This window comes from Phragmites australis, chromosome 2 (genome assembly GCF_958298935.1).
Source record: "Phragmites australis chromosome 2, lpPhrAust1.1, whole genome shotgun sequence".
NCBI lineage: Eukaryota > Viridiplantae > Streptophyta > Magnoliopsida > Poales > Poaceae > Phragmites > Phragmites australis.
Window position 1 is genome coordinate 40498052 of NC_084922.1, and position 26426 is coordinate 40524477.

At 48.0% G+C, this 26426-nt stretch overlaps 4 protein-coding genes across 4 annotated transcripts; 2 read left to right on the top strand and 2 right to left on the bottom strand.

Moving 5' to 3' along the window:
• Positions 1-8453: 8453 nt before the first annotated feature.
• LOC133910111 (uncharacterized) lies at positions 8454-11829 on the top strand. Its single transcript, XM_062352629.1, has 4 exons — positions 8454-8660; positions 8741-8827; positions 8913-9116; positions 9540-11829. Exons 1-4 carry the CDS (start codon positions 8630-8632, stop codon positions 11585-11587), a joined length of 2370 nt encoding a protein of 789 aa, XP_062208613.1. The 5' UTR covers positions 8454-8629; the 3' UTR covers positions 11588-11829.
• Positions 11830-14943: 3114 nt separating this feature from the next.
• On the bottom strand, positions 14944-15627 carry LOC133908861 (photosystem II reaction center W protein, chloroplastic-like). The gene is made up of 2 exons (XM_062351047.1): positions 15440-15627; positions 14944-15356 (listed from the first exon to the last, which is right to left on the bottom strand). The coding sequence occupies exons 1-2, from the start codon at positions 15510-15512 to the stop codon at positions 15037-15039; spliced, it is 393 nt and encodes a 130-aa protein (XP_062207031.1). The 5' UTR covers positions 15513-15627; the 3' UTR covers positions 14944-15036.
• Positions 15628-18610: 2983 nt separating this feature from the next.
• LOC133908862 (transcription factor BHLH148-like) lies at positions 18611-20226 on the top strand. Its single transcript, XM_062351048.1, has 3 exons — positions 18611-19063; positions 19148-19441; positions 19932-20226. The coding sequence occupies exons 1-3, from the start codon at positions 18656-18658 to the stop codon at positions 20064-20066; spliced, it is 837 nt and encodes a 278-aa protein (XP_062207032.1). The 5' UTR covers positions 18611-18655; the 3' UTR covers positions 20067-20226.
• Positions 20227-21269: 1043 nt separating this feature from the next.
• Positions 21270-23960, bottom strand: LOC133906971 (calmodulin calcium-dependent NAD kinase-like). The gene is made up of 8 exons (XM_062348943.1): positions 23804-23960; positions 23226-23449; positions 23055-23113; positions 22580-22801; positions 22348-22477; positions 21910-22241; positions 21677-21818; positions 21270-21572 (listed from the first exon to the last, which is right to left on the bottom strand). Exons 1-8 carry the CDS (start codon positions 23958-23960, stop codon positions 21327-21329), a joined length of 1512 nt encoding a protein of 503 aa, XP_062204927.1. The 3' UTR covers positions 21270-21326.
• Positions 23961-26426: the final 2466 nt, after the last annotated feature.

Here is a 26426-nt window from a genome sequence, read left to right on the forward strand (position 1 = left end):
GGTAGACGGCCCGCGTAGGAAGCTCTGGAGGCCTTCCAGGCTCCGGCCTCACTGTGGGGGCCCAATCTGTGCAAGGTACGCCCCACTACTGTACTCTCCAATTCAACAGAAAAAAAACAGAAACAAGTCAAGCCAGTGGGAGTCGAACTCCAGACCTGCAACCTCACAACAGCATAGCTAATTGCATCTAACCAGCAGGTATGTTGATTGCTTCCATCTGTTGCGTGTGATACTTTATAATTAGTGCACTATTGTGATGCTAGCGCTATGGTCCACGCGTGCCCAAGGCTGCATACAGTCGTACACACATGATGCCTTGGGGTGGGCCCTTGAGTTGCAGGCATATGCAATCATCAAAATTACATACTGCAGGCATTAATTTGGCGTGTGCTAAAATTAGCTTATCTAGCTGTTGATATTTTTTACTACAAATGGCTACCCGGTGCTAACAGTAATCACATGTCTCGAGTTGTATCTCTGCTCAATAGTGTGACATATCGCACAACAAGCAAAAGCCCACAACGATGGCATTAATAACCCCATCACCGTGGCACTACTCCTCACCTCGCAAGACTCAGGTCTTGGTCGCATGATATGCCGCCTTGAAGGCCATCCACCTCAGCAAAAGACCACAACAATGGCACTAATAAACTCATCACCATGGCACTGCTCTGCACCTCGCAAGCCCCAGGCCTTGATCGCGTGACACGTTGCCTTGAAGGCCACCCACCTCGGCAAAAGCCCACAACGATAGTATTAATAAGCCCATCACCGTGGCACTGCTCCACACCTCACAGGATCCAAGCCTCGATCGCATGGCACATCCTGCCTCGAAGGCACCTCGCTTCGACCAAGCCCGTAATGACGGCACAAATAGGCTTATCACTATGGCACTACGCAGCACCTCGAAAACTCCAGGCCTCCCTCCGCCCACTCATGACTGAAAGACGCAAGGGGGGGCTGGGGGATCGCCACTCATGACCAAAAAACTCAAGGGAGTGCAAAAGAGTTGAAACGACAGACACTTGGTAATGCCAGGTGGGTTACAAGGTAAGCCAAATAGTAGTTGTTCACCATTTTAGATTTAAGCCATTAATGGCTTGAGTGCTCTTTCACATCAAAGCTTTCATAAGCTCCTTTAAGATGCGTTATTTTCAAAATCAGTTTAGGAGAATCATAAAAGGGCTAGCACGGGAGCCAACATCATGTTTGAATATGCTTAAGAGTGCATAGCTCAAAGATCACGCTAGGGAAATGACCTGGATGGGGGTCCTGGAAAGAGAAAATATATAGCATCAAAACATACACATAAAACAAGGCTCCATACAACATCGCCTCCGTCGAACCTCGCCGTCGCCACCTTTGGCAACCGCCGAGGGGGTCGCGGGACCATGCTCCCCTGGCCTCGCCATCGACTACGTGCCCGACCTCCTCTTCGTCTACTTGGCATCCGTCCCTTGCCGTCCACTCGGTGTCAGGCCTCTGTTGCCGAACTCCATATGGCACCGTCTCCGTCGAACCTCACCGTCGCCACCAGCGGCAACCACCGAGGGGGTCGCGGGACCACACTCCCCCTATCCTTGCCGTCTACTCAACGTTCGTCCCCTGCCATCGTCCACTCGGATGACATCGCCTTCGCCGAACCTCCTCACTGTCTACTCAGCGTCCAGCCCCTGCCGTCAGACTCCGGACGGTGTTGCCTCCGTTGAGCCATCTCATCGTCTACTCAGCTAGGGGTGGAAAGGCTCGGCTCGGCTCGATAAGATGAGCGAGCTAAAAAAATAGGCTCAGCTCAGGCTCATTGCTGGCTCGAGCCAGCTCAGCTAGATCGCGAGCCAAAGGTCAAAACCCCAAAATCTATTTGTCTGTGGACATTCAGCTGCGGATAAGGCTTTGGCATCACCGGTGCTGGACCGTATGATTGTGCATGCGTGTCGTGGGTGGGATGCTGATGCATGGAAGCTCGAGCCAGCTAGTGGGAGCGCACGGCAACTGGTGGAGCGGCGGCGGGCGGAGAGGCTGATGTGTAGGAAGGCAGCGACCCGTCGCTTCGGACGCTGGAGGTCGCTCTGCACCAAGCACCAGCGCAATGCACGGCAATATTCCCCGCTCCCGGCCACGATGCGTCCGCCCGCTCTTTGCTCTTCCGTTTTCTTTCCAATCTGTTGTTGCCTTCAACACCAAGCCGCAGCAACCACAATGGCTTCCTACTTCGTCATTGCTTTGTGTTGCCTCGTCGTCAAGCCATGCTCTCCTCAACGAGCAGGATCAGAAGTAATAGGGGGGTTGGGAGGTGCAAGGGTGGATCTGAGGATAATGCGGCGCGATGGATGACAAGAAGGGAGGTGGTGGTGGCCGATGGGTGGGAGAGCGTGGAGGGAGAAGGACAGGAGCCGACGATGAGGGGGAAGGAGAGGAATGTGGCCGATGGTGTGGAGCAGCGTTGTGATGTCTGGGTGTGGGTGTCTCAGCATATGAGCACTCTGGATGTGCTCACGCTTGGTCGGCACCGAGCCGCTTGCGAGCCAGCTCGGGCTCGGCTTGATTGACCATCAGCTAGGTAGGTGGCTCAGGCTCTACTCGTTTGTCCATCGAGCCGAACTGAGCCTATTCGAGCCTAAGTTGGCTCACAAGCCTCGAGTTTTATTTCCAACCCTATACTCAGAGTCTGACCCCTGTTGTGAGGGCTCTGGATGACGTCACCTCAGTTGAGTCTCCTTGCCGTCCACTTGATGTTCGGCCCCTACCACCGGACTCCGGATGGTGCCGCATCAGTCAAACCTCGCCGCCACCACCCGCGACAACCGTCGAGGGGTTCGCGGGACCATGCTCCCCCTGGTCTCACCGTCGACTACGCGTCTCGCCCCTGCCATCGGTCTCTGGACAGCGTCACCTCCAGCGAGCCTCCTCGTCACTGACGTTGTTACGGGGCCTCTGTTGCGGGGCTCCAAACAACGTCGCATCCATTGAGCCTTCTCACCGCCTACTCAGTGTTTGGCCCCTATTGTGAGGGCTCCAGACGACGTCACCACCGTTGAGCCTTCTCATCGTCTACTCAGCGTCCAGCCCTTGTTGCAAGGGCTCTTGATGACGTCACCTCTGTCGAGCGACATCGCCTCCTCCGAGCCTCCTTGCTGTCTACTCGGCATCTAGCCCCTGTCGTCAGACTCCGGACGACATTGCCTTCATTGAGCCTCCTCGTCGTCATCCGCTCGGCATCGAGCCTTTATTGTTGGACTCCGGATGGCACCGCCTCTGTCGAACCTTGCCGCCGCCTCTATCGAACCTTGCCGCCGTCGCCCGTGGCAATCGCTGAGGGGGTCACAGTACCATGCTCCCCCTGGCCTCACTGTCGACTACACGTCCGACCTCCTCACTGTCTGCTCAGCGTTCAGCCCCTATCGTCGGACTCTGGATGACGTCACCTCCGACAAGCCTCCTCCTCGTCGACTACACGATTGGCCTCTGTTGCGGGGCTCTGGACAACGTCACCTCTATTGAGCCTTCTCGCCATCTACTTAGTGACTGGTCTCTGCTACGGGGCTCCGAACTGCGTCATCACCATCGAGCCTCCTCGACGTCTCCTTAGCGTTCGACTCTTGCTGTCGGACTCCGGACGACACCGCCTATGTCTAGCCTCACTGTCGCCACTCGCGACAACCACCGAGGGGGTCACAAGACCATGCTCCCCCCAGCCTTGCCGTTGACTACGCATCTGGCCTCCTCGCCATCTACTCGGCGTCCAACATCTGTTGCTAGACTCCGGACAACGTTGCCTCCACTTGGCGTCTAGCCCCTGTTGCAGGGCTCTGGACGATGCCCCCTTCCCCCTTCATCGAGCCTTGTCGCTGCTACCAGCGGCAGCCACAGAGTGGGTCACCAGACTACACTCCTCCCCAGTCTCGTCATCGACCCCACATCATGCTTCGACGATAGGGAACGACCATGAGAGTCTTAGTTTGTTAGGGGTTGGAGGTAGTTTTCTGTACATCCGCTAGCCCCTCGGGACCTCAAAACCAGCAGATGAGGGGGTGCTGTTGGGGAAACACCCCATACCCTTAGGAAGTCTAAACAGTGTAGATAGAGCAACTACGTGAGACATGGGTAAAGACTATAGTACCCTCGCCTCTTGTACCCAGCAACGAGCACATAAAAATATAATGGGGATAAGGGTGGTATTGACCACCCCCTCTTATCAATAAAATAGCCCCAAGGGGGCAAGGAGGAGCCACCCCGACTGATTCGACTGATTCTCACACACTCACCTATCTCTCGACATCTCCTTTTTTCCTCTTTCCATTCTCCTCAAGCTTGAGCTCTCCCATGGTGGAGAGAGCTCTCGTCCACTTGACTCAGGGGGGATTTCCGATCCCTCAACATCTAGGACTCACTCGAGTGGAGAGGTTGCACCACAAGGACCCACATTGATTCAGGGTAGACGGCTAAAATCTGCTAATTTTGATTTGGTTGTCCACTTCTATTCAAATCCCTCTATTGATGGATCATATTGATTTATTGGCAATTGAGCAAGCGTGAGCATTTTTTTAGACAATGAAATAAAATATCCCCGGCCTAGCATGCAAAGAGTACACGAACAAGATTTCATGCAAGTGTGCAAGATGAAAGCTGTGAACTTAAGTCCGTGGAGATTTCACTTGATGAAACTCGGATTAACCTGCTGATCAGATGGATTCATGTTTTATGTTTTATTTTTCGGAAACGAAATTGAAATGGATGAGGGGTCGTGCTCTCTGAGTATATTGCTTAATTTGGACACCGTAGAGCAAAATCGAGGCAATCGGCTCATGTCAGTCATCTCTTTCGTTTCTTAGCAGCTATCGATCGAACTTGTTCATGGCAGGTATGATGTACAGTACCCTACAAAACCATTGTCATTGTTCTCCACGCTGCAAGCTCCACGCGCCGCCAGCTCAACGGTCTCGGTCATCGTAAGATCATCTCCAACCTTATTCTCTTCATTTTGTTTCTTCCTGATTACCTTCTTCGTTATCATTCCTTTTATTTTTTCTCATCTCTAACAGCTTCTCTTCGAGGAGAATCACGAAGTGAAAAGAAAGAGAATCCTGTCTTGAAGAAAATGATCTTAAAAATCTCTTCGTGACAAGAACTGTGAAGGAAAATTGTTGGAACGCTGAAGAGAACGAAAATCCGTTCACGACGGAATTTTCACCCGCGACAGAAATTGCTTCGGCATAGTCTAACATTCTCATAGCTCCGTCACCCGCACCACCGCGCGCCGTGATCTCTCAACAATTCGCGCACCGTACGCACGTCGACCTGCGCCTGTGCGCGCCCTGCCTGTTCACATGCACAGACAGGCACGCCATGGCCACGAGCTGGATCTGACGGTTTGACGACGTACCTCACCGTCGCCAACATGCGAATCACGCACTACTTCCTGCATGCTGTGGGTTACGGGATTTTGGGTCGTGCTCGTGGGACGGCCTGCAACGACGACGACGTGCTGCGCGCGCGCTGTTTTCTTTCGAAGTGTGGCTGCTACTACATCTACATCGTAGTACCGTTTTCTCGGATCGAGAAAGACTGCGTAAACGCATGGAGCACCGCGATCTGCGTGCAGGGCCAACTTTCTATCGAGAAACAGGGCCGGGGAACCAATCGCTCGACGTTGTTGATCAGTCAACGTTTCCATAGATAGTAGTTACAATCATGTAAACAAACACATGTGTGAAACACCCAATCAGAAGTCACCTGATGTTCCCAAAGGTTATCCACTAGCTCTCTTCCCAAAGGTTATCTACTTTGACCCCAACAGCAGCCGTCCTCCATGAACACGTACAGTAGTCCGGCCGGGCTACACAGATACCGTCAAATGCATGCGCTGTGCTGCCCATATATTGAGCTAGGTTTGGCAGCCACGGCCCGACCGGCCGGCCGGCGGCGGCGACGACGACGCCAAACTCCGCGGCACACCGACGGGGCGGCGGCACTACTGCGCGCCCACGCCCAGCACCGTGTGATGCTAAACGAAAATTCCGCTGCGAAATGTACATCTCGAACTACGCACGAGCGCCGATCGAGAAGATGAACAGCGGGCGGGAGCGGTCAGAGCAGCAACCGGTGTGCGTGCGTACACGGCCAATGCCCAATGCGTGGTGCAAACTGCAAAGCCATCGGAGGGGCGCACATGCGACCACGCACGCGCGCGCCGTGACTCATGTGCGCGCATGCGTCCATCCATGGTCCATCTTGGAATCGCAGACGTACATATTCGCACTACAAGATTAGATGCTTTGAGCAACTATAATCAAAGTGGTATTATACCGCAAAGGAGCTAGCCTCGTCAACAATATTCACTAACAAGTGGTTTCCTAGTTAGCGGTGAGATAGGATAGACTATTTGTTAGTGTCACATATATTTTATCGAGCTATTTTTTTACATGGAGTACCGTGGCATGAGCTATAATGAATATTTTAAAAAACAATTATTTGTAAAGTAGTCAAAGAAATCAAGCACCTCGCGAAACTAGTTGGGACCAAAATAAAAAGATAAAAGAAAACCCTAGATAGCTTGCTGGTCCATTGGTTCATGGACGTGATCTCAACCGATGACTATGATCCAGCTTCAAAATATCTGTGGTCCTGGACTACCACGCGTCGCACTAATGCACCATGCATGCATGGGTAGTCTATGGACACTAGTCTATAACATATATATTATCGAGTCAATATTTCGATGTATGTGTACTGTAGCTACTGTAGCAGTAGGCCCACATATATATGTATGTATATATATACGGATATACATATAATATAATTTTATTTTTGAGAAATTCCAAAAAATATCGAAAGGAATATTAGTTATATTGATAAATCGACTGAAATAATATAAAATACAAAGAAAAATATATAAAACTCAAAAAATATGAAACATTGTACTCGGATTATTGCAATACCAGTATTTCTAGTTTTGACATATGAGGTTTAGTTAGTGTGATGTAGTGGGTTTAGTGTCATATCGATAATTTATGAATAGGTCGGACCAACTTACAAGCCTTTGTATTTCAAATATAACACATTCGAACTAATCCTTTTACACAAAACAATAACGAAAGTGTAAGAGATGTGATATGAGTATTCAGGTCTATATCCATAGACGGGCTAGGCTGTAAACAAATTTTAGAGATAGAGTGTTACAGATGATATTCTAAGTCAATTCTCATTGTACGAGTGCATATGTGCTGATATGTGGAGACGACATGACACCGATGAGAGATTGTGGGTATTTCTCTGTTACCCGTGATTGCTCGAGTAACCTTATGTTGCTGTGGCCGAATTGTCCAAAACACTGAGCTATGCATCGCCCAAACTTTTACCGATACCAAGTAAAAAAACACACACACACACACACACACAAAGAAGCCAAGTTTACAGTTGCAAACAGGTCAACAACCACTAGATCGAGAGCTGGTGATGGCAATCATAAACTCAAAATTTCTAAGGAAATCATGAGGTGGAAAACCACTTCCACCATGTGCGATGGGGAACACCAGGAGGGCCTTGTGAAAGTATGTGAAGCAGGCTAGCAGCAGACCAAAAGGGAGGTGTAGGCCATGATTACACCAAAAACATAACAAGAGCACAGGTTCATGTCCCCCTCCAACTCAACTGGATCCGAGCTTTAGAGCCAAAGAAACCACGATACAATGCTTCCAAAAGAAATCCTTGAGACAGGGAGCTTGAATTGGGAAGAATCAAATGTGTAGATAGGCATATTTAAACCATTATTGAACATGCGCCGAAAGCTCGATTGGTTCAAAGAAATGCTCCAGCTCATTACATTCTGTGAAAAGGCAAGCCGAGGATTTCTGTTCTCCAATAAGTGAAGTTTTGCTGTAAATCGTCACATGATTTGTAAAATTAAACAAAATGATTTTTTCAAGCTGTAGGAGGGTTCGTGTCCATATCTTAACCTGATCTGCCTTCAGGACCTTCATCTTCTTCCGACATCCATTTGCGACAATCTGGAGAACATATTGACAGAAGAGTGAAATGATATAATTATTCATGCACCCAGCATTTTTTTATAGAAAATGGATAAAAACATTCATGCACCCAGGCCCCAGCATATAAGATTGCAAGAAAATAACAATTTTTTTGTTTCACCAAAAGCATATAGACATCATGTTAAATCATACACCCGATATGACCAAGCTTTTATGATTTTTATAGAAAAAAGGGCTCAGCTTTCCTACTAAATTTCAGTAAACTCTACTCTAAACAAATTCAGTCATGTTGGTGAATGATGCAGTCATTATCCTATTAGATCTCCGACTTCACTTTTCTTAACTTCTCCTAAAATTATTAAGAGGAAATGGTGACCCACAAAGCAGGTATTTGTTATAGTTTGCTCCCAGCACTACAAATACAAGGAGGCTCACAGGCAAACTATGCTGTCTTGTTGCACTCTTTCTAGCTAACCATGAAGTGTCCACCATCAATCCACCATCATGGTATGTAGTGCTCAGTTTCATATCCTCATGTCTTTCAATAGCCAGTAATTTATGCCCTCGAGTTAACTTAACCAATGTTCCGATCGCTCTTAGTATATCAGAGCTTGAGCTGAGCATTGATGTGTAATGAGATCATGGGCAACAACAACGTCACTGGTCAACAAGGTATGCATTTTGCTAAATAATATCTGCCATCTAAAGATGAAGTTTGAATATTTTGCTAATTAGCTACCTGTGCTGTTTAGTATCAGAAGATCCCGTTCAAGGTGTCGGCAAAATCATTGAGCCCTCAAATGGTTCAACTGGGCTCAACGACACAAACACTGAGAAAAGTATGGGTGGTAGTGCACTAATTTCAGGATAAAAATTCAGTGTATTAAACAACCACTATGATCACTCACTTTATGTTTATGCTAGATACTGAGAAGGATGGCACTCAGGATACAAATATGTCAAAGTCCTTAAAGGACTCCATCATTTCCAATGGTGGAGATGAACAAGTGGCCTCTTATCGAAATAATTCATCATCTAAGATTGAAGGCTTAGATGAGAAAAGCAGGGGCTCGATTCAGGACAATGCATCAACACAAGATGATCAGAGTGGTAACTTACCAAAAGAAGGTCAGTTCAATCCTCTGCTTCAGATTATAGCTTACTTGGTACCTTTTCGTTGTATCGTTTTATTTATGTGCTTTAGTTCACAATAGTTCTCCCTATTTCCCAATTAGTATAAGTCAAATAAGAAGCATGGCTTAGCATAGAGACTTCATAATTGTAATGGTTAGAGAAACGAAAAAAAATAGCAATATAAATATAGGGATGCAAAAGTACAGCAAATATGCTACCCATGCTATAAAACAAACAAACATGTTACCCACATGCAGTAACTCCTCCCTTACTACGTCAGCTTAAATGAACAACTATCTTTAATGAATAAACTTCAGAATCTAAAATGGATGGTAATAAAAAAAGTACCACTAGGCATTTATTCTTGTTTTTTCTGTCGCACCGAATTCTACTAAAAAAGCGATTCATTTGGCACAGATCATGAACTAGTGAAGGACGAGACAACTGAAACAGCTATATATCCTGCAGAAATAATTTTTCCTGTCAGCACCACCATTGAAGATATGATAAGCATCAAGGATAGTTCAGTATCTAGTGAAAAGGTCAAACAAATCGTGCATGGGACTCGAGACAGGAGCGGAGAAAGTACTGTGGGTAATTTCAGATCATTGTTAGAGGAAAATATAGAAGGGTCACTAGAAGATGAGGAAGAATCTAGAAGCCATGAAAATGCACCGATGGGTGGCAATCTCTCTGGTGAAGATACAAATGAAATATTACAACAAGGACACATTGAGGTGTCAACAGTAGAGGGTCAGTTGATGCAAATGCAAGGAGAAACTACATCGTCAACTGAATCAATTGTCAGTACTTATCTTGATGCAGATGATTCTGAGATTAAGGAAGTTGTCATAGAAGATAAGCCTAGACAAAAAGACAGTCCATCATATGTGCAACTATTAGATGCCACAAATATGAAGACATCCAAGGATTATATCACAGAAATACCACAAGTAATCAGTGCAGTCACCACAACAACAATAGTAGAGCCTATGATTGTAAGTGATGAAGCAATTGAGGAAGGAGAGAATATACATGGATATGAAGATATTCCAGAGTATAGTGCACCTGATAATCTCTATAATGGCGAATTTGCTGCAAAATTTCAGCCATATCTAAGAAATCCAAGTGTAATAAAGGAACAAGAACCGGAGAAACATGAAATAAATGAGAGGGTAGTTGTATCAAGAAAGATTTCAGATTCTGTTACTACAACAGTGGAGCATAGTGGCATTGAAAGAACATACATGAAGGAAGATGTTGACAAAACTGTCGCAGTTCAGAATCTAGCATATAATTTTGAACAGGAGAAGGAGCCTGAGGAATATGATGGTAACTTAGTCAGTCCTGTTGAGGTCAATGGAAAGGATTTGACATGCTTACACTCATCTTCATCACATCATCTTCTTACTGTGAATGACGAAAAAGAACAAAGAGAAGTCAATGGAGTAACTGGAATACTAGAGTGTGATAAAGAGACAGTGAAAGAAATTTTAGAACAAGGTAATAAGGTAAGTAATACAGAAGGATTAGGTCAAAACATTGATGCACAGGTAGCAGCAAAGGAGGGAGGAGACTTATCCAATTTACCAATGACCACATCATCAAGTCCTCTTCTGTTACTAGAAGATTTTGACAAGGGATGTATAAAGCTTGATATCTCAGATAGTAATGAAGGGACCATCACCTCAACATATAACGCAAGGACCAGAGATACACAAGAAACTATAACCAGCTCACAAGGTGATCGGTCTCAGCAGATACAGTTTGAAGAACATGACGTTGTAAAACTTGACAACGGTGAGATTCTTAGCACTTGCATGCAGTTGGTGGAGAACAGCTCAAAGATAGGAAAAATCTTTACTGATGGTTCTAACCACAAGAAAGTAGGTGTGAACGCTACGTCGATAAGTTTTACTATTGAATCCAACCAGGAGGGTTCTACAACAACCACTACAGCTATAGGCTTTACTGCTGAATGCAACCAGGCGAAAGACACAACAGGTGTTGATAGGGCTACAGAGGAACAATATATTCTTCAGACATCAACTCATGTTAAAGAAGCTAGTGAAGAGACTCCACTTCTTCAGAGAGTTGAGAGCATATGTTCTTTCAGTCATTCTACTGAACAGCATAGCAAAGTAGGCATGGGCATGCCCATGGCTGACATCTCTGTGATGCAATTTAAAGTCGAAGATGAAGAAGAATCTGAGAAGAGCCCACTGTTGAGCCCCAGGGAGCCATCAGGAGGAGACTTCAGAGTACCAAATCACTCTGCACGAAACAAGAAACCATTTCAGAGCTTAATGACAGAGGACGGGGTTGGTATGTTGTCTCCACTGAAGGAACAAGAATCGATCCCAAATAACATTGTCTTGGTTAGTTCTCCAAGAAGCAGAGGAAAACAGAAGACAAGATCTTCCTTTTTCACCAGTTGCATGTGTTGTGCCACACCTACAAACTGATGTTTTGCTACATGTGTGTTCCTTTTCTTTCTGAATTCTTCAGTGCTTGGTTAATTACTTTGCCCAACAGCTTTATGATAAAGTTGGTGCGGTGAAAAATGTATTGCAGGTGTCAAGATCAAGAATTTTGATATACCACACTTGTATTTGATTGGGTATTTATAAAACTGTCGTCTTCTTTGCACTGATGTATCTGATCAGAAGAATGAACGCCATGGGTTTTACACCAACAGGCAACAATCATGTACCCAGTGCTTTAAAGAAGTCGTCAAGATAAATGCATCATTTGTGTACTGTACAATACATTGTATATCAGTATCTAATGGCTCCTCAAGAACTGTTTTATGCATGTAGCAAGGAGATTGATGACTAGAGGAGCGACGAATATGCGCATCAACAAATTTTTTGCGAAATCGATAGTCATCTTCTATTTAGATTACCCAATACACCTTAAAACTCAAGCGGAAGCAAAAATAAAGAGAAGTTTTAATAAGAGAAAATCGAGGTAACACGACTCCACGGATGATATATGAACCATATGTTATATTTAAGATCAATCTATATATCTTAGCACTCGAAAGATCACAACTTGCAAAGAAATAAGAAAAGATGAATACCGAGCAACGAAACTCTCCAAATTAATTATCTAAAGGCAAGAGAATTCAAAACTCCATCACATAAGTGTGTGTATGTAAATTTTATGCCTCTAGCAATAAGAAGAATGACATCACAATGTGCTGAAACTTTAGCCTAAAAACCAAAACGAAAATCAAATCCGGAAACCGAAAAACTTGCAAACTTGCAATAGAACCAATAGAAGAAAACTAGAAGGATGTGAGCATAATATATGAAGAAAAATAAACTTCGTTGTAGCAAAGGTTAGCTATATTTTAGATAGATTACAAAGATTTTTTCTCACAAAGCTCTCACCTAGTACATAGGCTAAGCACTCATCTTCCTCTCCTCTGAAACCTTAGCACAAGACTATCATATGGATGACACAGGGGGCTCAAAATGGCTGATTCATCTTCTCTTATTGCCCTACTCCTCTATTTATAAGCTTAGAAAACTTGACATCTAAGTTTTTTTAGTTTTTTTTCCTCAAAATACCACTCTCTTTTAGTACACTCATACCTACCATCGAGGATATTTTGATCAATTTTCTTCTCAATTCATCAGACAGCCACAGCACCTTCACGACTTAACTTCGCCTCGAAAGATTCGCAATGGTGCCATGTATTCCTCCAGTCCTCCCGCGGTTTTGAAGCCAAACCGTTAAACTCTAGCACACTTCTCAAAGTGTGACTCCCCACTTGCTTACATCTTAAGCAATCACTCCGATGTCTACTCGTGTACTCCGTCTTGCGATCCTGATCACCGGCAAATCTCTCCCACTTCTTATCCCTCAGGTCACCTTGTTACTTGCACCAGCATCCCCTTCACTTGATTTTGTTAACACGCCGTCTCCATCCTCCCTTCTATGCTTTGCTTGATCTCCACGTGTTCAATTAGCATCACCATTGACTCCACCCGGTACCAAGCATCCATTTAGCTCCAATCACCTGCTATCGACCGCCAAGTTGTATCCGTCGTCTGCACACCATAAGACAAGTAAACACATATCTCCAACTTTAATTCCAGTTAGTCCATAATCAATATGCTCAAATGAAATACCAAATCAATTTAAATCACATCAAAGATCATGCAAAACCGAAGATTATTAAACCAAATAGATACCAATGTCAATCACTCATCATAAGTAAACCAAAAGATATTTCAACTTAGTTTCTTAATGCAAGAACAAGGTAGAAATTTATGATAGTGAAAACTATATTTCAGGTGTCAAGAGAAATTTGTTTTGGGAGAGGAGGAGGGAGGCTAACCGGGGCTGGAGATAGGCCGCGTGTGGTCCCCGTGGGCGAGGCGGTGCCGGGCCGCGCTCTAGCGAGGGGTCGGCAAATCAGACACCAACCACCCTGGTCGGCAAATGCCAAATGGAACACTGATCACCCAGGCATACGCAAGGTCGAAGCTCTTGAGGTGCCTCCGGTAGGTGGGAGGAGACGGAGGCACGTAGGGCACAAATGTAAATTTGTAATACGGTGACGCTTCAGCGAGATACGGCGTGAAGCGACCCAAGCCGCGGACGTTGAATGGAGTAACGACCACCCTGGTCGGTGAATTGGATACCGACCACTCCATGGTCCTTGCAATGGCCCTCGCCATCCACGCGCAGGCGCCATCAGAGGCATCAGAATCAATGCCGCGCCGTCGAAGGCACTCGCCACAACATCCAAGCCATCCAAGGTGATGGAGATGGAGGCATTGCTGCTTATTCCCGCCAAGGACCTGGTCACTCGTGCTAATGCCTCCGACACGAGCCCTTCTTTGGAGCTGATCGTCGCTCCGATTCCTCAAAACTCTGGTGGCTGGCGAAGAAGACAAGGCCTTCCTCTTTGGTCGGTGTTGATTGGTCTGGCAGTTGACTGGTTCTGTGGCCGTCACAAAGACTCTCATGGAGGCTCCTGGATCTAAAAGGCCATCGACACCGGTGGGAACCGGTTCCTCTGATTTACTAGAGGTAAGTTAGAGGTGAACAATATCATAAACAATATAGTAATTTACTATTTATAAGGTCTTCCTATGCGATTTATGTTCGTAAAATATTGATAATTGGATTACTGTTCATGTACATACTATTTACGAAACCATTGTTTGCAAGCACGATTCGTAGAGATAAATTATGAGTATTGTTCACCTAGGGACTTACTGGTAAGTTAGAGTAGCGGATTCCGCACTGGACACGGATCCTCTAACTTCGGAGGGAGCAAAGTTACGGTGTGCAATCGGCCTTGCATCCACCATCCAAGCTATCCGAGGGTGCTCGTTTGCTTGTTTGGTTGACCCTAGCTACTCTATCTTTTCTTCCCAAATCTCACATCCTCGTCCTCACTACTAGTGGAGCGGCAGAAGAGCTTTAGCCTAGGACTCTCATGGTTGGTCAGGCAAGCTACACACAATCCTCGATGTTCAGGTTAGTGGTGCAAGCCTTTGCGCGCACGAGGTAGAGAGCTCGATTCGCTGGATCCGGCATGCGTAGCGCACTGCACCACCGTTCGAAAGAGAGTCTCGTACGAAGTTTATGAATCATCTGTATAAATATTTTCTCTAGTAGTGATTATAGGATTCAAAGATGTGTAACGGGATATTGACAACCTTGATTGAAAAGTCACACGACGCAGCCCCCTAAATAACAAGAACTCTACCGGAAACTCAAATCTGTGCAAAATGTTCTTTTTTTTTTTTTTTAAGTTCACTCGATAGCAAATACTTCGTCTGACCCGCCAATCAACATCTCGAAGAAGCAAAAGACTTAGATACAAATAGCAATGTCTGAAATTACACCGATCACCGCCATGTTTACAAGCAGATCAATGATAGAAGAGCATTCAGAGCGAGAGGCCCCCAGACTCCTCGTCCTCGTCGAGGTCCGAGGTGTAGACGGTGTAGAGGGACCAGATGAGGCCGAAGATCCCCAGGAGGATCCACCCCAGCAGGTTGTTGCTCAGCCCCAGGCTCAGCCCGGTGCCCTCCGTCGACATCCGCTCGTCGACCAGCGCCAGCGCGGGTGCCGCGGACGCGGTCACCGCACCCGCCGCGGCGAGCAGCGACGCGCCGGCGCCCTTGATGCTGACCGGGGCCGCGTTCTTGGCGTCCTTGGAGTAGCTGCACCTCACCCTGTCGCTCCTCGCCCTCAGCTGAGGCAGCCCTGTAAACACCGAGCTCAACGTGAGCATGCAACGTTCAAAAGACTGAACGAATTTTATGGCATGCGTGTGGGTGTCGCCGTACCTTGAGCGTTCGGCCTGGCGATCGCGGCGCGGGCGACGACGGTGGTCGCTGTGGCGGCGCTGACGGTGGCCATGGCTGCTGCTGCCTCTGGATCTCTCGCTGGCCGCTTCCTCTGCCGGGGTGCTGGAGAGTGGAGTGTGGTGCGTTGCTTCTTGGCTCGCGTGCGCTAGTTGGCGGCGTTTCCTTTTAAGGCGATACACGAAATTATCGCGAATCGATGTGGCTGCGAATCGTCTGCCGCCACTAGGATTGGGTGAGGCACGGGATTGGCTATCCTTGAACACATGGCCTATCCGCTCTACGCCAATAGGTGCGCTCCACCTGGACCCGTCGATTTCTCCCGCGTCAAGTGGTGGTTAGGAACTCAAGGCTGTAGGGAAAAGTCGATAAGGAAAAGAAATTCCATAACAAGCATGGAATCTGTGCTTCTGCAGCCCTGTTCTTTATTTTTGAGGGATTTTTTTAGTGATTTTTGAGGGAATTCTGCAGCCCTGGTAAGGCACGTATACTACAATTCAAATAAAAGGCACGTATATAATACTAGCGTCTTTTTTTAAGAAACCGGGTTGTATTTCATATATGTATATAAAGGATTACATTGCATTCCTTACAAAGACACCTCTGAGGTACATAAAAATTACATCTTGGTCCTTGTAAGGTTCTCCCGATCGCCTTCATCGCCGGCAATCGGAGCAGCCACTCGACGGACCGCCGCCACTGGCAGGAGAACACGCCGAGCGTGCAGCTTGAAGCTGATACCCTTCTCGACGAAGAAGCTTTGTAGTTTTTTGTTGCTCCAACTATTAGCACATCGAGCTCGTCGATGTGCTCTTAACATTGAACGTACAGGCACTAGCTACTTGACAGCCACCGGCCGTATCATCACCGAAAGACATGGGATCTGTCGCCTGAAGCATCGCATGCGGACGCGGTCCCGAGTCGTTTGACGACGAAGCAACCAAAAGGGTAAAAGACCGCCGAAGCGGGTACAAACAAAACCCCAACCCGATTTCTCGGATAAGAGGAAGTCGTACCTCATAGGAGAGACACCGGAGATGGAGATGGAGCTGCCGACGCCGGAGATGCCTGGAGGAAGGAAAATATGATGGACATCGGTAACACCGAAGCCAACAGACTAAACTACCATACCTTATTTAAAACTAGACTACCAGTAGGGAGTATGTAGGCCGAGCGCCAAATCGCGGTTTCCCTCCCCCTCCGGCGCCGAAGGGCCACCGGAGGCGGAGGGGAGCCGGCGAGATCAGCGTCGGGAAGGAGGTCTTCCCTTTTTCAACTGGTCTCAACTGTAGCAGAGGTCTCCGAGAGGTCGAGGTATATAATACTAGCTTCTTGCAAGAACGTTTGCAAACTTGGGCCCAATTTTGGGAGATATTTCGTCCTTCACTGTACCTGATTTGTTTTGGGCCTCAACTCCTCTTCCTGTGGGCTGTGGGCGGCGGTGACCGCGAGCTGAGCACCCGACGGAGCGAGCTGCACACGCACAGGTGAGTCGGTGATGCAGCGCGAAATCTCTCCGTCTCTACCTTCCCTCTGCCCACTCGACGGAACTCGTGACCCGGGTTCCTTCGCTTTCACGACCTGTTCGACGGAATGGCTCCGGGGCGCGATACCGCCAAGAGGCACAAAAACGGCCGCCGGGGACGACGAGGATCGTGCGAGCACCTTCACCGCATTCTGTCGCTCCTGTCGTCGCGCGAGCTCGTGCAGACGACGTGCATGCTCGCTCGGAGCCGGCGTAATCGGTGGAAGTCCCCGAGGACCTTGACTTCGAGAATGCACATGAAATGAACAAGTTCCTTAACGGGCCCGAAGCCTCTGCTTGAATGTGAAATCAATTTTTGGCCCAAAGATGAGACTTTCGGCTACCTGGCCGGACCTGTGGATCCGATATGCCCTTTCATGCAACGTGCGGGTGCTTCGTATCATTAATCACCTTGGTTATGACTTGTGCAGTTTATCTTCAGAAGAGACTTTACATTATGCCCTGTATTTAGCAAATTAAAGACTTTGGTAGTCAACTAGTGGTGCACTGTTGCTAACCTTGATGCGTTAATCTTTTTCATCCAACATTCACCAGTTCTAGAGAAGCTCACTCTTCAACTATATGAGGCATATGTTTCCTCCTTTTGATACTCCTTTTAATATCTTGTTTTTGCATGTATGATGGATTGACTCTGCATAAATATTATGTAAAGGATCATGAAGATAGTGCAAAGGAGGCAAAATACGATTGGGCAGAGCAATCTTTTGCTTTCAAGCATTTTTCCTCTCACCTAATATAGTAATTAGCTGCTGCTTAGTATGTACTTAAGCAAAATTTGGGGGGCCTGTTCGGTCGCCCAGCCTGGACCTGCTAATATACGGCCCTGCCTTTTATCCGCGCCTGCAAGACACACGCGGGAGGATGAATCCGACTCGGTGTCGGGAACCGTTTCCGTCGCGGACTCGCGGTAGCGCCAAAACTGACCAACGCGGGGGACGTATCAAGCTGGGGCTGAATCCTATTCGATTTGTTCCCAAGAGAATAGTCCAAGTAGATCCAGGGTTCCTCTAAAAAAAAGGAGCGGTAGATCCTGCGTTCTAGTCCGAATCGATATCTCTGCATGCTGCAGCAGCTGCTGCTCCTGTGCTTCAGGAACATGTTTTTCACGAGGACTACTACACCACGTTGTTTGTCCTCGAGGTGGTTTGGAGAACCAAACACGTTGTTTGTACTCGAGGTGAGGGGGCCACCGAAAGCGAGTGAAACGACAGTTTCGATCCAATCCTATGCGTTTCTAGAACAAAAATTTAATCTTAGCTGACCGATCAACGCTAATCAATGATATCTTGCACACGGCTTCGACGACAAAGACACTTGCACGCGGGTTCGTGACCATTGTTTCACCGCGCACGGTAACACGCACGCGGAAGAATTCACTTCCTGGGGATCGGAAAAAACACGTTACAGTAACGAAGCGGCCGGCACACGCCGCTTTGTACTAGTCCCCTTCAGCTCCCCGTTGACAGTGCATGCTTTCACGTGCTCGCCCGCGTCGCTTGCTGGTCAAGGTCAAACCAGCCGCGCGTAACGACCAGTCCGTAGAACCTTCCGATCAGCCCGTACACTTTCGAAACGTATATATATATAAGAGCGCAGATGCCCGTGGGCGGCGAGCACATCAAGTGCGCACGGGGCCGTACGCACAACCAGCCATGGATCCGTTCTACTTCGACCACGACGACGACGACGATTACGTGATGAGCCTCGGCCTTGTGCTCCCGGCGCTGGCGTCGGTGGCGGCGCAGGCCGGAAGCGCCTTTGCGGCGTACCAGCGGCGTGCGGCGACGCTCCTGGAGTCCCTGGTGGGCCGGCAGGGCAACTCTGGCGGGGGAGCGAACGTGCACCGGAGGATGTTCTGTTACCTGAGACGCATCGCTGACGCTGCGGCCTCCACGGGGACCGTGGTGGACGCGCGCTCGACGCCGGCGGACGGGACCGTCGTGCCGCAGGCGCCGGGCAGCTCGCGGTTCCGGCACATCATGCGGGAGCGGCTGCGGCGGGAGCGCCTCAGCCAGGGCTTCGCCGACCTCCACGCCCTCCTGCCCCACGGCGCGTCAAAAGTTAGTCCCAACACGTACGTGCGCAGTGCGCTTTTCGCCCGGTCTGTGCGAGTGACGCGAGCAAATTAACTTGTGCGCGCGCAGGGTGGCAAGAACGGCATCGTTGGCGCGGCGGCCGGCTACATCCGGGAGCTGGAGCGGAGGAAGGGTTGGCTCCGCGCGAGGAACGAGGAGCTGCTGGGGCGGGCGGCCCCGAGGGCGAGATCAGGGGACATGGTGGTGAAGGTGCGAGCCGAGAGCGAACACCATCCGATGGCGGTTGATGTGTTCGAGACGGTGCTCCGGCGGCTCAAGGCCATGGAGGGGCTACGCGTGACGGCGATTCGGTCGTGCTTCTGCGCCGGCGGGATGTGGATGATCGTTGGAGTGGAAGGCGAGGTACGTGCGCCTAGTTAATTTCTTGTCACACTCAATTCTCAATGTATATTTATTGGTTATGAAACATTTGCCATATAGCTAGGTCAACCCCATGTGAATTTATTCTGACCCAGGAAACGTTCAACCCTGTGTGAAAAAGTGAAAGCACCTTTAAGCGTTTACTGCGGAGTACTGCACATAAAATTAAATGACCAGTAATTAGTTAGGGCGAGATGCCATTTCATTCCAAGGTCATTTCAAACCTCAAAAATCATCCAAACCATTTGATGAACTACGTGAAAAAAAAACAGCTAGTTGTAATTCGGGCATAAGTTCACCAATATAGATCTGTGCATCGGATACTTCCTCTCTATGTACAACTAGTAGTGATACTCTCAACCTAAGTGAAGATCGATTCACTTCTCTTAAAAAAATCTCGTCACCAGTTCATTACTAATTTTGTTGTATCTTGTCAGTTCATTACTAATTTTGTTGTATCTTGTCTATAAAGATATCATCTTGTGAGGTGGAGAGGGCAATAGCAAATGCCTTGATGGAGCTTGAGGAGAACGAACTCGGCACGCAAGATCCAAGAGGAAGCAAGCGGAGCTTTAGTTGTCAAGTTGAAAGTGGTGTACTGAGCTGATGTTCTTGGTTCTCTCGCAAAGGGCAGAAATGATTTTTCTGTCACATAAAACATAAGGTACGGGAAAGCATCCAGTGCTAACATATATGGAATCTTCCAATTAGGTAATTGGATATCCGGCTTAGCAACAGAAATATATTTTTCATGTTTTGACACGTCTGTTGTCCTGTCTCTGAAGTCTGAACACAGATCAGTGAGCGCATGCCTGAAATGTGACTGGTAATTCGTGCCCGCGTGCAATATTTGCCGTTGTCCTGGCGCTTTCTCAAGCTCCGGATTGCCAAATATTCCTCCATCCCAAAATATAAGTACCTATTGGGATGTGAAAAGTCAAAATTGTAAATTTTGATTAACAATTAGTTAATTATATGTATGTTTTAATATACAAAAGTTATATCAATAAATTCATATTTTATAAATCTTTTAATATGATATTAATTTTATAGCAATTGATAATATATTATAAAATAAATTAATAATCAAAATATACTTTTAAAACTATTTTAAAATTCTAATATGTCATATATTTTGGAGAGTAGTACACTAGTGCACGACGCGATCACCTGGACTGCACACCTCGATCTGTAGCCCACCAAACTTGGCTGGGCGGGCACAACTGACTGACCGGCCGGCCGGCTTCCGCTGCACGCACGCACCCGGTACCCAGTTTCCCAGGTGGAAGCTGCTTCCAAACCGAACTCTGCCCCTCGGCAGCCAACGCCCCGCCCGGTCCGCGCGCGGGTGACGAGTCTGTCGCGAACCTGAACCGGTCAGAAGGGCGTGCCTGCGCACCCGACCCACTCCTTCGCTGCGCGCGCGGTCGTGGGTCAGCTCGGTCTCACGTGACGCGGCCGCTGTCCGCACGTACGTCAGGCGGGACGCGTCTGTGTGGTGCAACGTAACGCTACGGCGCTACGCGCGAATGCGAGGATTTGTAGCGTTTCGCGGGAAAAGCTTGTGGCCAGATGGGTGGAGCAAAATGGTGGTCGTGCAGGTGGATTTTTCGGCTTTTGGCCGTAGTTTCCGCGCATCCTCGTGCCAATTATGCAGCACGATTATTCTGCAATGGAACAAGGCAAATTTGTCTTTGGAGAAAAAACCTTTACCACGATTAGTATATCTCTTATTCCGCTTACAAACTTGTGTTACAAAAGAAAAAAAAAACAGCTTAATTACAACTAGCCCAGCAAATTAGAACCCCTGACAAATAGTTTCATATATAGTACGATTGGCACGAATGTACCGGAAGGCCAGCCGCGGCTACGGGGACGGGAAGCAGGCCTCGCTGTCGAGGATGGCCTCCTTGAGCTCCCGCTGTATCGACGCCCTCACCGGCGACGCCACCAGGTCTTCCCACACCGACTCCGCACCGCCCGTCGGATGCCCGTCCGGGTAGAGCTCGTGCACGCAGTTGGCCTCCTCGTTGATCCTGCTCACCCTGTCCAGCAGCCCGATCTCCTCCACGTCAACCAGCAGCCTGCTGTCCTTGTCCTTCCACCCGATCAGCTGTATGCATGACAACGTGCACAGAAAATGCTTCTCAGATCTCAAACATCACCGATCGGTGCAGAAAATATATGTGCATGTGTCGGTCGAGGCCTCCGACGGACCTTTGCGCCGGCGATGGTGTTGGTGCTGTAGAGCCTGGCGTTGTCGACGAGGTCGCAGTACTTCCGGAATGCGCCGGCGAAGCGCTTGTGCGACTTGAGCTGCGAGTTCACCCGCACGGCTCTCCCGGATATGATCGCTCGCCTGCCACCGTGGTGGTGAGTCGTGTCAAACGCATGCCAAGCTGCTTGTGTTGAAGTTATAAAAGAGTCGTCCTTCGTGCTTACTTAGTTACCTGATGCCCCTGACGACGGCGAGGTAGGCGTCGCAGATGATGCCGACGAGCTCGATGCGGTACGGTTTCCTCGTTCTGGGCCCTCCCTGCTGCTCGCCGCCGGCGCCATCCTCCTCAACGGGCTCCCAGTACTGCTCGGTGGTCGTCCCGTCGGCGGCAACCTTGTAGCCGACCCCCATGCGGTGCCGCTGCCGGTGCACGGACCGCGCCATGGCGATGGTCTGCAGCACGAACGGCTCCCACGACATCGTGCCATCCATGATCACGTCCCGACCCTCGTTCAGTGCCGTCACCAGCAGCGACGACGCCGCGTCCGTCGACGACTGGTGCACCTGGGCGCATGCATCACGTGCCATTGCTCTGGATCAGTGCCATGTCTATATATGCCTATATGGTGCATGCGAGCATCGTCGCAACAAGAGGGCAGTTTGGACGCACCAGCTCGGCTGTCTGCAGCATGTCGTTGTGATGGCCCCGCGAGCTGATGGCTTGGTAGATGACGTCCGACTCCTTGAACGCGTCGGCCTCCACGACCACGGCGTTCGCCGCCGCGCCAGTCCAGAACACCCTGCACGTGCGCCGTGGTAGTCAGGTAACGGCGTAACGCTACTCATGCTCCTGAGGCTGCACTTGATTTCTGTGAGTGAATCAATTGAAACGAATGACTCACTCCTTCATGATCTGTTTGAGCACGGTGCTCTTGCCAGCGCCCATGCCGCCGCCCATCAGTAGGAGGACAGGGCTGCGGTCGCTGTGCGCCACCGGTACCATCACGTCCGTGCCCGGCCGGTTGTCGTAGCAGCTTATCCCGATGGCCTTCAGCTCCTCCATCAGTGTCGAGAACAGCCTGGTGACCTTCAGCTCTCTTGTCACCCTCTCAAACCTCATCTTCCTGTAGTCCAATAAAGAACCAAAAGTGTATTCATACATCGGATATAATTATAAAAAAGACTAAGTTGTTGCTACACATTATGCAATACCCGTACGTAGTAGTTTCTGTTTGTTTTTTCAATGTGTAGATCTGTTGTATCCAAACTCTGTTTCTCTCTTAATACAAAGACGTGATTTTTTTTCTATATTCTAAAAAGAAGAAAAACATATTCTGTTCTTGCACATTTTGTTCCAGATATGCGGACAATAGTTACCTAGTGGCCTCCATTACCATTCTTCTGAGTTTTCTTTTAGGCTGCTCGGATGTTAGAACCTAGGCAAGTGAGCCGAGCATCAATATACACGAACAATTCGATTATCATAAAGCAGTACGAGCTCGATTCTCCTGTTTAGTGTGCAAACTTTCTTCTACCTCTGGTCTGTACCTGCGTGATTACGTGGGTTGCACATTTCCAGTGGAAGGAGAAGTAGCCAAGTATGCATTTGTCCAGCTCCTCGATCAGCTTCACGAGCAGGGCGTCCGGGTTCATCTTGTTATGGAAGAAGGCGAGCAAGTTCTGATCATACCCCTCGTTCTTCTTCAGATAATCATACGCGAGTGTGCAGAGGTGCGGGCACTCGTTCAAATCGTCAAACCCGATTTGGTTCGCTGCAGAGACGAAGAAAAATCCCGATCAGCTAAGATGCCAGCAGCATTTATGGTATCAGATATACTCCGATACTCGGCTATTGACAATTTGACATTCACAAGACTAAAGAAAATTAGAGAAAAAGCAGGCTGGCAAAATTCCTTGCATCGTATCCTAATGCGTGTGCATGCCATGAAATTGTTACCATATATTTGTAAATAATCTTAGACAAGATCGAAGATGAGCGGAACACCATGAATTTGGTTTGCCGTTGGTTGATAACGTAGGCAGCAACATTAACTTGGAGAAAATAACAGCCACACGGGTCCACGACACGGGTGGGGCCGGGATCGGAGCATGCAGAACGTGCGTACCGACGTAGTGCGCGAACGTCTGGATCTCGTGGACGCGGCCGGCGCCGGACAGCAGCAGCAGCGGCACCACCTTTGCGCTGCTGTCCTTCATCCTTTCCCGGTCGTTCGCCGCCGGCGCCCAGTGGCCGAAGCGCTCGGGCAGAATCGCGCGTAACATGAGCCCATCTATCGGAAGGAACCACGCGGCATTGCCTGTGAGACCTGGGGAAACGTGCGTCTGTCTCTGAGATGCAAGCTTGAGGCCAGAATCGAGAGAGAGAGAGAGAGAGAGAGAGAGAGAGAGAGAGAGAGAGAGAGAGAGAGAGGATCCAATGGGTGCGGAGGTGGAAGAGCGGAACAGGTGCATGCATGGGCCTGGCAGAGAGAGAAGTGAAACGCAAATGCACGCAGCGGCGTTATTGGGTTCTTCTTTTGGGTCTTCCCTTTATAGCGGGCCTGTCAGCGAGAGAGGGTACTCACTCATGATGTCTATCGGTCGAGAAATCGTGTGACATGGTTGAATTCGACGGCCCGGGCCTCCCGCACCGGGGGACGGCAAGCGGCGCGCAAGCATGAGTGGCGGAAGCCGAGACGTGTGAGTGTGACGCGCAGCTAGCCACCACGCGACGGAGGGGTCGGCGCAGTCGATCGCCGGGTAACGTGAAGCCTTCTCGCTCGTATTCATCCAGCTGACTTCACCTTACCTGAACACCGTGCAAGCTAGCTGTCAGGCCGCTAGGATTTGACCACAACTTGTTAGATACTCAGGCTTAATCTATTATATTTAAGAAGAATTCTAAATTAAGTTCTAATGGATAGTGGTAGAGACTAACTTAAAATTTTGTTGTCTCCCTTATCTAGTTAGCATGTGTGAATGAAAGGATTAAAAGAATATACACACTCGTTCGTCTTGTCAAGACAAAGCGGGACGAATGGCGTAGGTGCACGATACCTACGTAAATGATTTGCTAAAATCGGTATAGTAGTTTAAGAAGGTGTAGCCTCATTTTACAATTTTATTCTTTTTATGAGTGGGCAAACAGAGAGAGAGATCATGGCATGTCTCAATCACAACCACACAATTTTCTCTCTCTACATATATATATCCGTTGGACGTCACCATAAAAGATACATATAATTAGGGTTTTGACTATTTCTCTCTACTGCACCATCACATATAGTCAGCTCCGTCTCGCTCCGCTGGCGTACACCGGCGATCAGGAGAGCAAGTCTTTGAAATCCATCGCTCTTGGAATCATGTACTGGGAGAGGACGAATAAGAATTTTAGGAAGCGTTCGACACGATTGTTCATAAGCTATTTTCTCTATATTATCACAATCTTCTTTCTCTACGACCTCTTTATCGTTGTCTGTTGCATCGTCATCACAGGAACTCTGTATCTCATGCTGCCGATGGATACGTTCACTGTGATCCATCATATCTGTCATACATGTTTCCTATTGTTTTTGTCCTGAAATATATTATAGAGATACATATATAAAACAGTCTCTTGCAGTATGATAATGTTTTCATCATGCTCATGTTATATTTAGAAATTAAATTAAATATGAAAGTGTGCTTTTATTCAACATTAACTCAGAGACATCCCAGGCTGCACCAGGACATCACGTATAGGATCTTGTATGGCTTTCCGAAGAAACAATACATCATCACCCCCAACTACCATTTGATTTCAACCCAACCTCCACCTCACATGCACGGTCCTTCTGCCAATACGTGCACAAGGGCAACGGAAATGATACTTGTGGACAACAAATCTCAGCTTATATCATGGAAGTATAACAGTTATACAATTGTGCTACTATTCTGCTAGTAGCTTCCTTTTACAGATAGGATACAATAACCATAGAACATCTCACCCCATCATGAAAATGAATCAAATCACATACTAATGATACAACAAGTTGATGTCATTGTCGATAATTCAGAGAGGAACGGTAATCTGATATCTGGAATCTGGATTTACCAAGGTCTAAGGATCGTAAGCGTAGCATCCTTGCCAGATGTATCTCATCCAAGTTGTAGCCATGATACCGCAAAAACAAACAGTAAGGAACTTATCCTGGCAAAATAATTAGCTTACATCGCCTGGCTGGAATCTCCAGAAAAATTACTAGCAAAGTAGCAAGACAGGGACCTCCATATTTTGTTTGAATACGCAGGAGAGATACATATCTTTGTATTAAGAAGAAATAGTAAAGTTACAGAAATTGATACGATGAACCTTGCACTTGCAGGGTCACAGGAGTGGCATAATCCAACATTTCTTTCCTTAAGAGATTACAAGCAAAGGAGCCAACTAGGCATAGCCGGTATAAACGTTCAGACAATTGCGCCGAAACCCGCTCCGTGATGGCGATCAAATTCTTTGCTTTGGCCTCTCGCCAGCGGACGATGTCGTCATTGATGAGAGCCACCAGGTGAGCTGAAGAGATTCGGTGATTATTAAAGATTATGTCGTTGTGTGAAAGCCAAATTTGCTAGCAGGTGAGGAGGATGAGCGAGTCCAAACCCTTGCGTAGCTCTTTAGCGACTCGTCATCGTAGCTCAAGCCACTTGTCGACGAGGGGGGGCATTGTCACATGAATTTGAATCCCAAGAATACGCCACTAGGTCTCTCGC

Excerpts from the sequence above, each read along its gene's own strand:
- LOC133910111 (XM_062352629.1), top strand. The coding sequence starts at position 8,630 with ATGGGCAACAACAACGTCACTGGTCAACAAG. Across the intron at positions 8,661-8,740 it reads CAACGTCACTGGTCAACAAG|TATCAGAAGATCCCGTTCAA; the intron begins GTATGCATTTTG and ends TGTGCTGTTTAG. Across the intron at positions 9,117-9,539 it reads TGGTAACTTACCAAAAGAAG|ATCATGAACTAGTGAAGGAC; the intron begins GTCAGTTCAATC and ends CATTTGGCACAG.
- LOC133908861 (XM_062351047.1), bottom strand. The coding sequence starts at position 15,512 with ATGGCCACCGTCAGCGCCGCCACAGCGACCACCGTCGTCGCCCGCGCC. Across the intron at positions 15,357-15,439 it reads CGCCAGGCCGAACGCTCAAG|GGCTGCCTCAGCTGAGGGCG; the intron begins GTACGGCGACAC and ends CGGTGTTTACAG.
- LOC133908862 (XM_062351048.1), top strand. The coding sequence starts at position 18,656 with ATGGATCCGTTCTACTTCGACCACGACGACGACGACGATTACGTGATG. Across the intron at positions 19,064-19,147 it reads TGCCCCACGGCGCGTCAAAA|GGTGGCAAGAACGGCATCGT; the intron begins GTTAGTCCCAAC and ends GTGCGCGCGCAG. Across the intron at positions 19,442-19,931 it reads TCGTTGGAGTGGAAGGCGAG|ATATCATCTTGTGAGGTGGA; the intron begins GTACGTGCGCCT and ends TTGTCTATAAAG.
- LOC133906971 (XM_062348943.1), bottom strand. The coding sequence starts at position 23,960 with ATGTTACGCGCGATTCTGCCCGAGCGCTTCGGCCACTGGGCGCCGGCG. Across the intron at positions 23,450-23,803 it reads GACGTTCGCGCACTACGTCG|CGAACCAAATCGGGTTTGAC; the intron begins GTACGCACGTTC and ends TCGTCTCTGCAG. Across the intron at positions 22,478-22,579 it reads CTCAAACAGATCATGAAGGA|GGTGTTCTGGACTGGCGCGG; the intron begins GTGAGTCATTCG and ends GCGCACGTGCAG.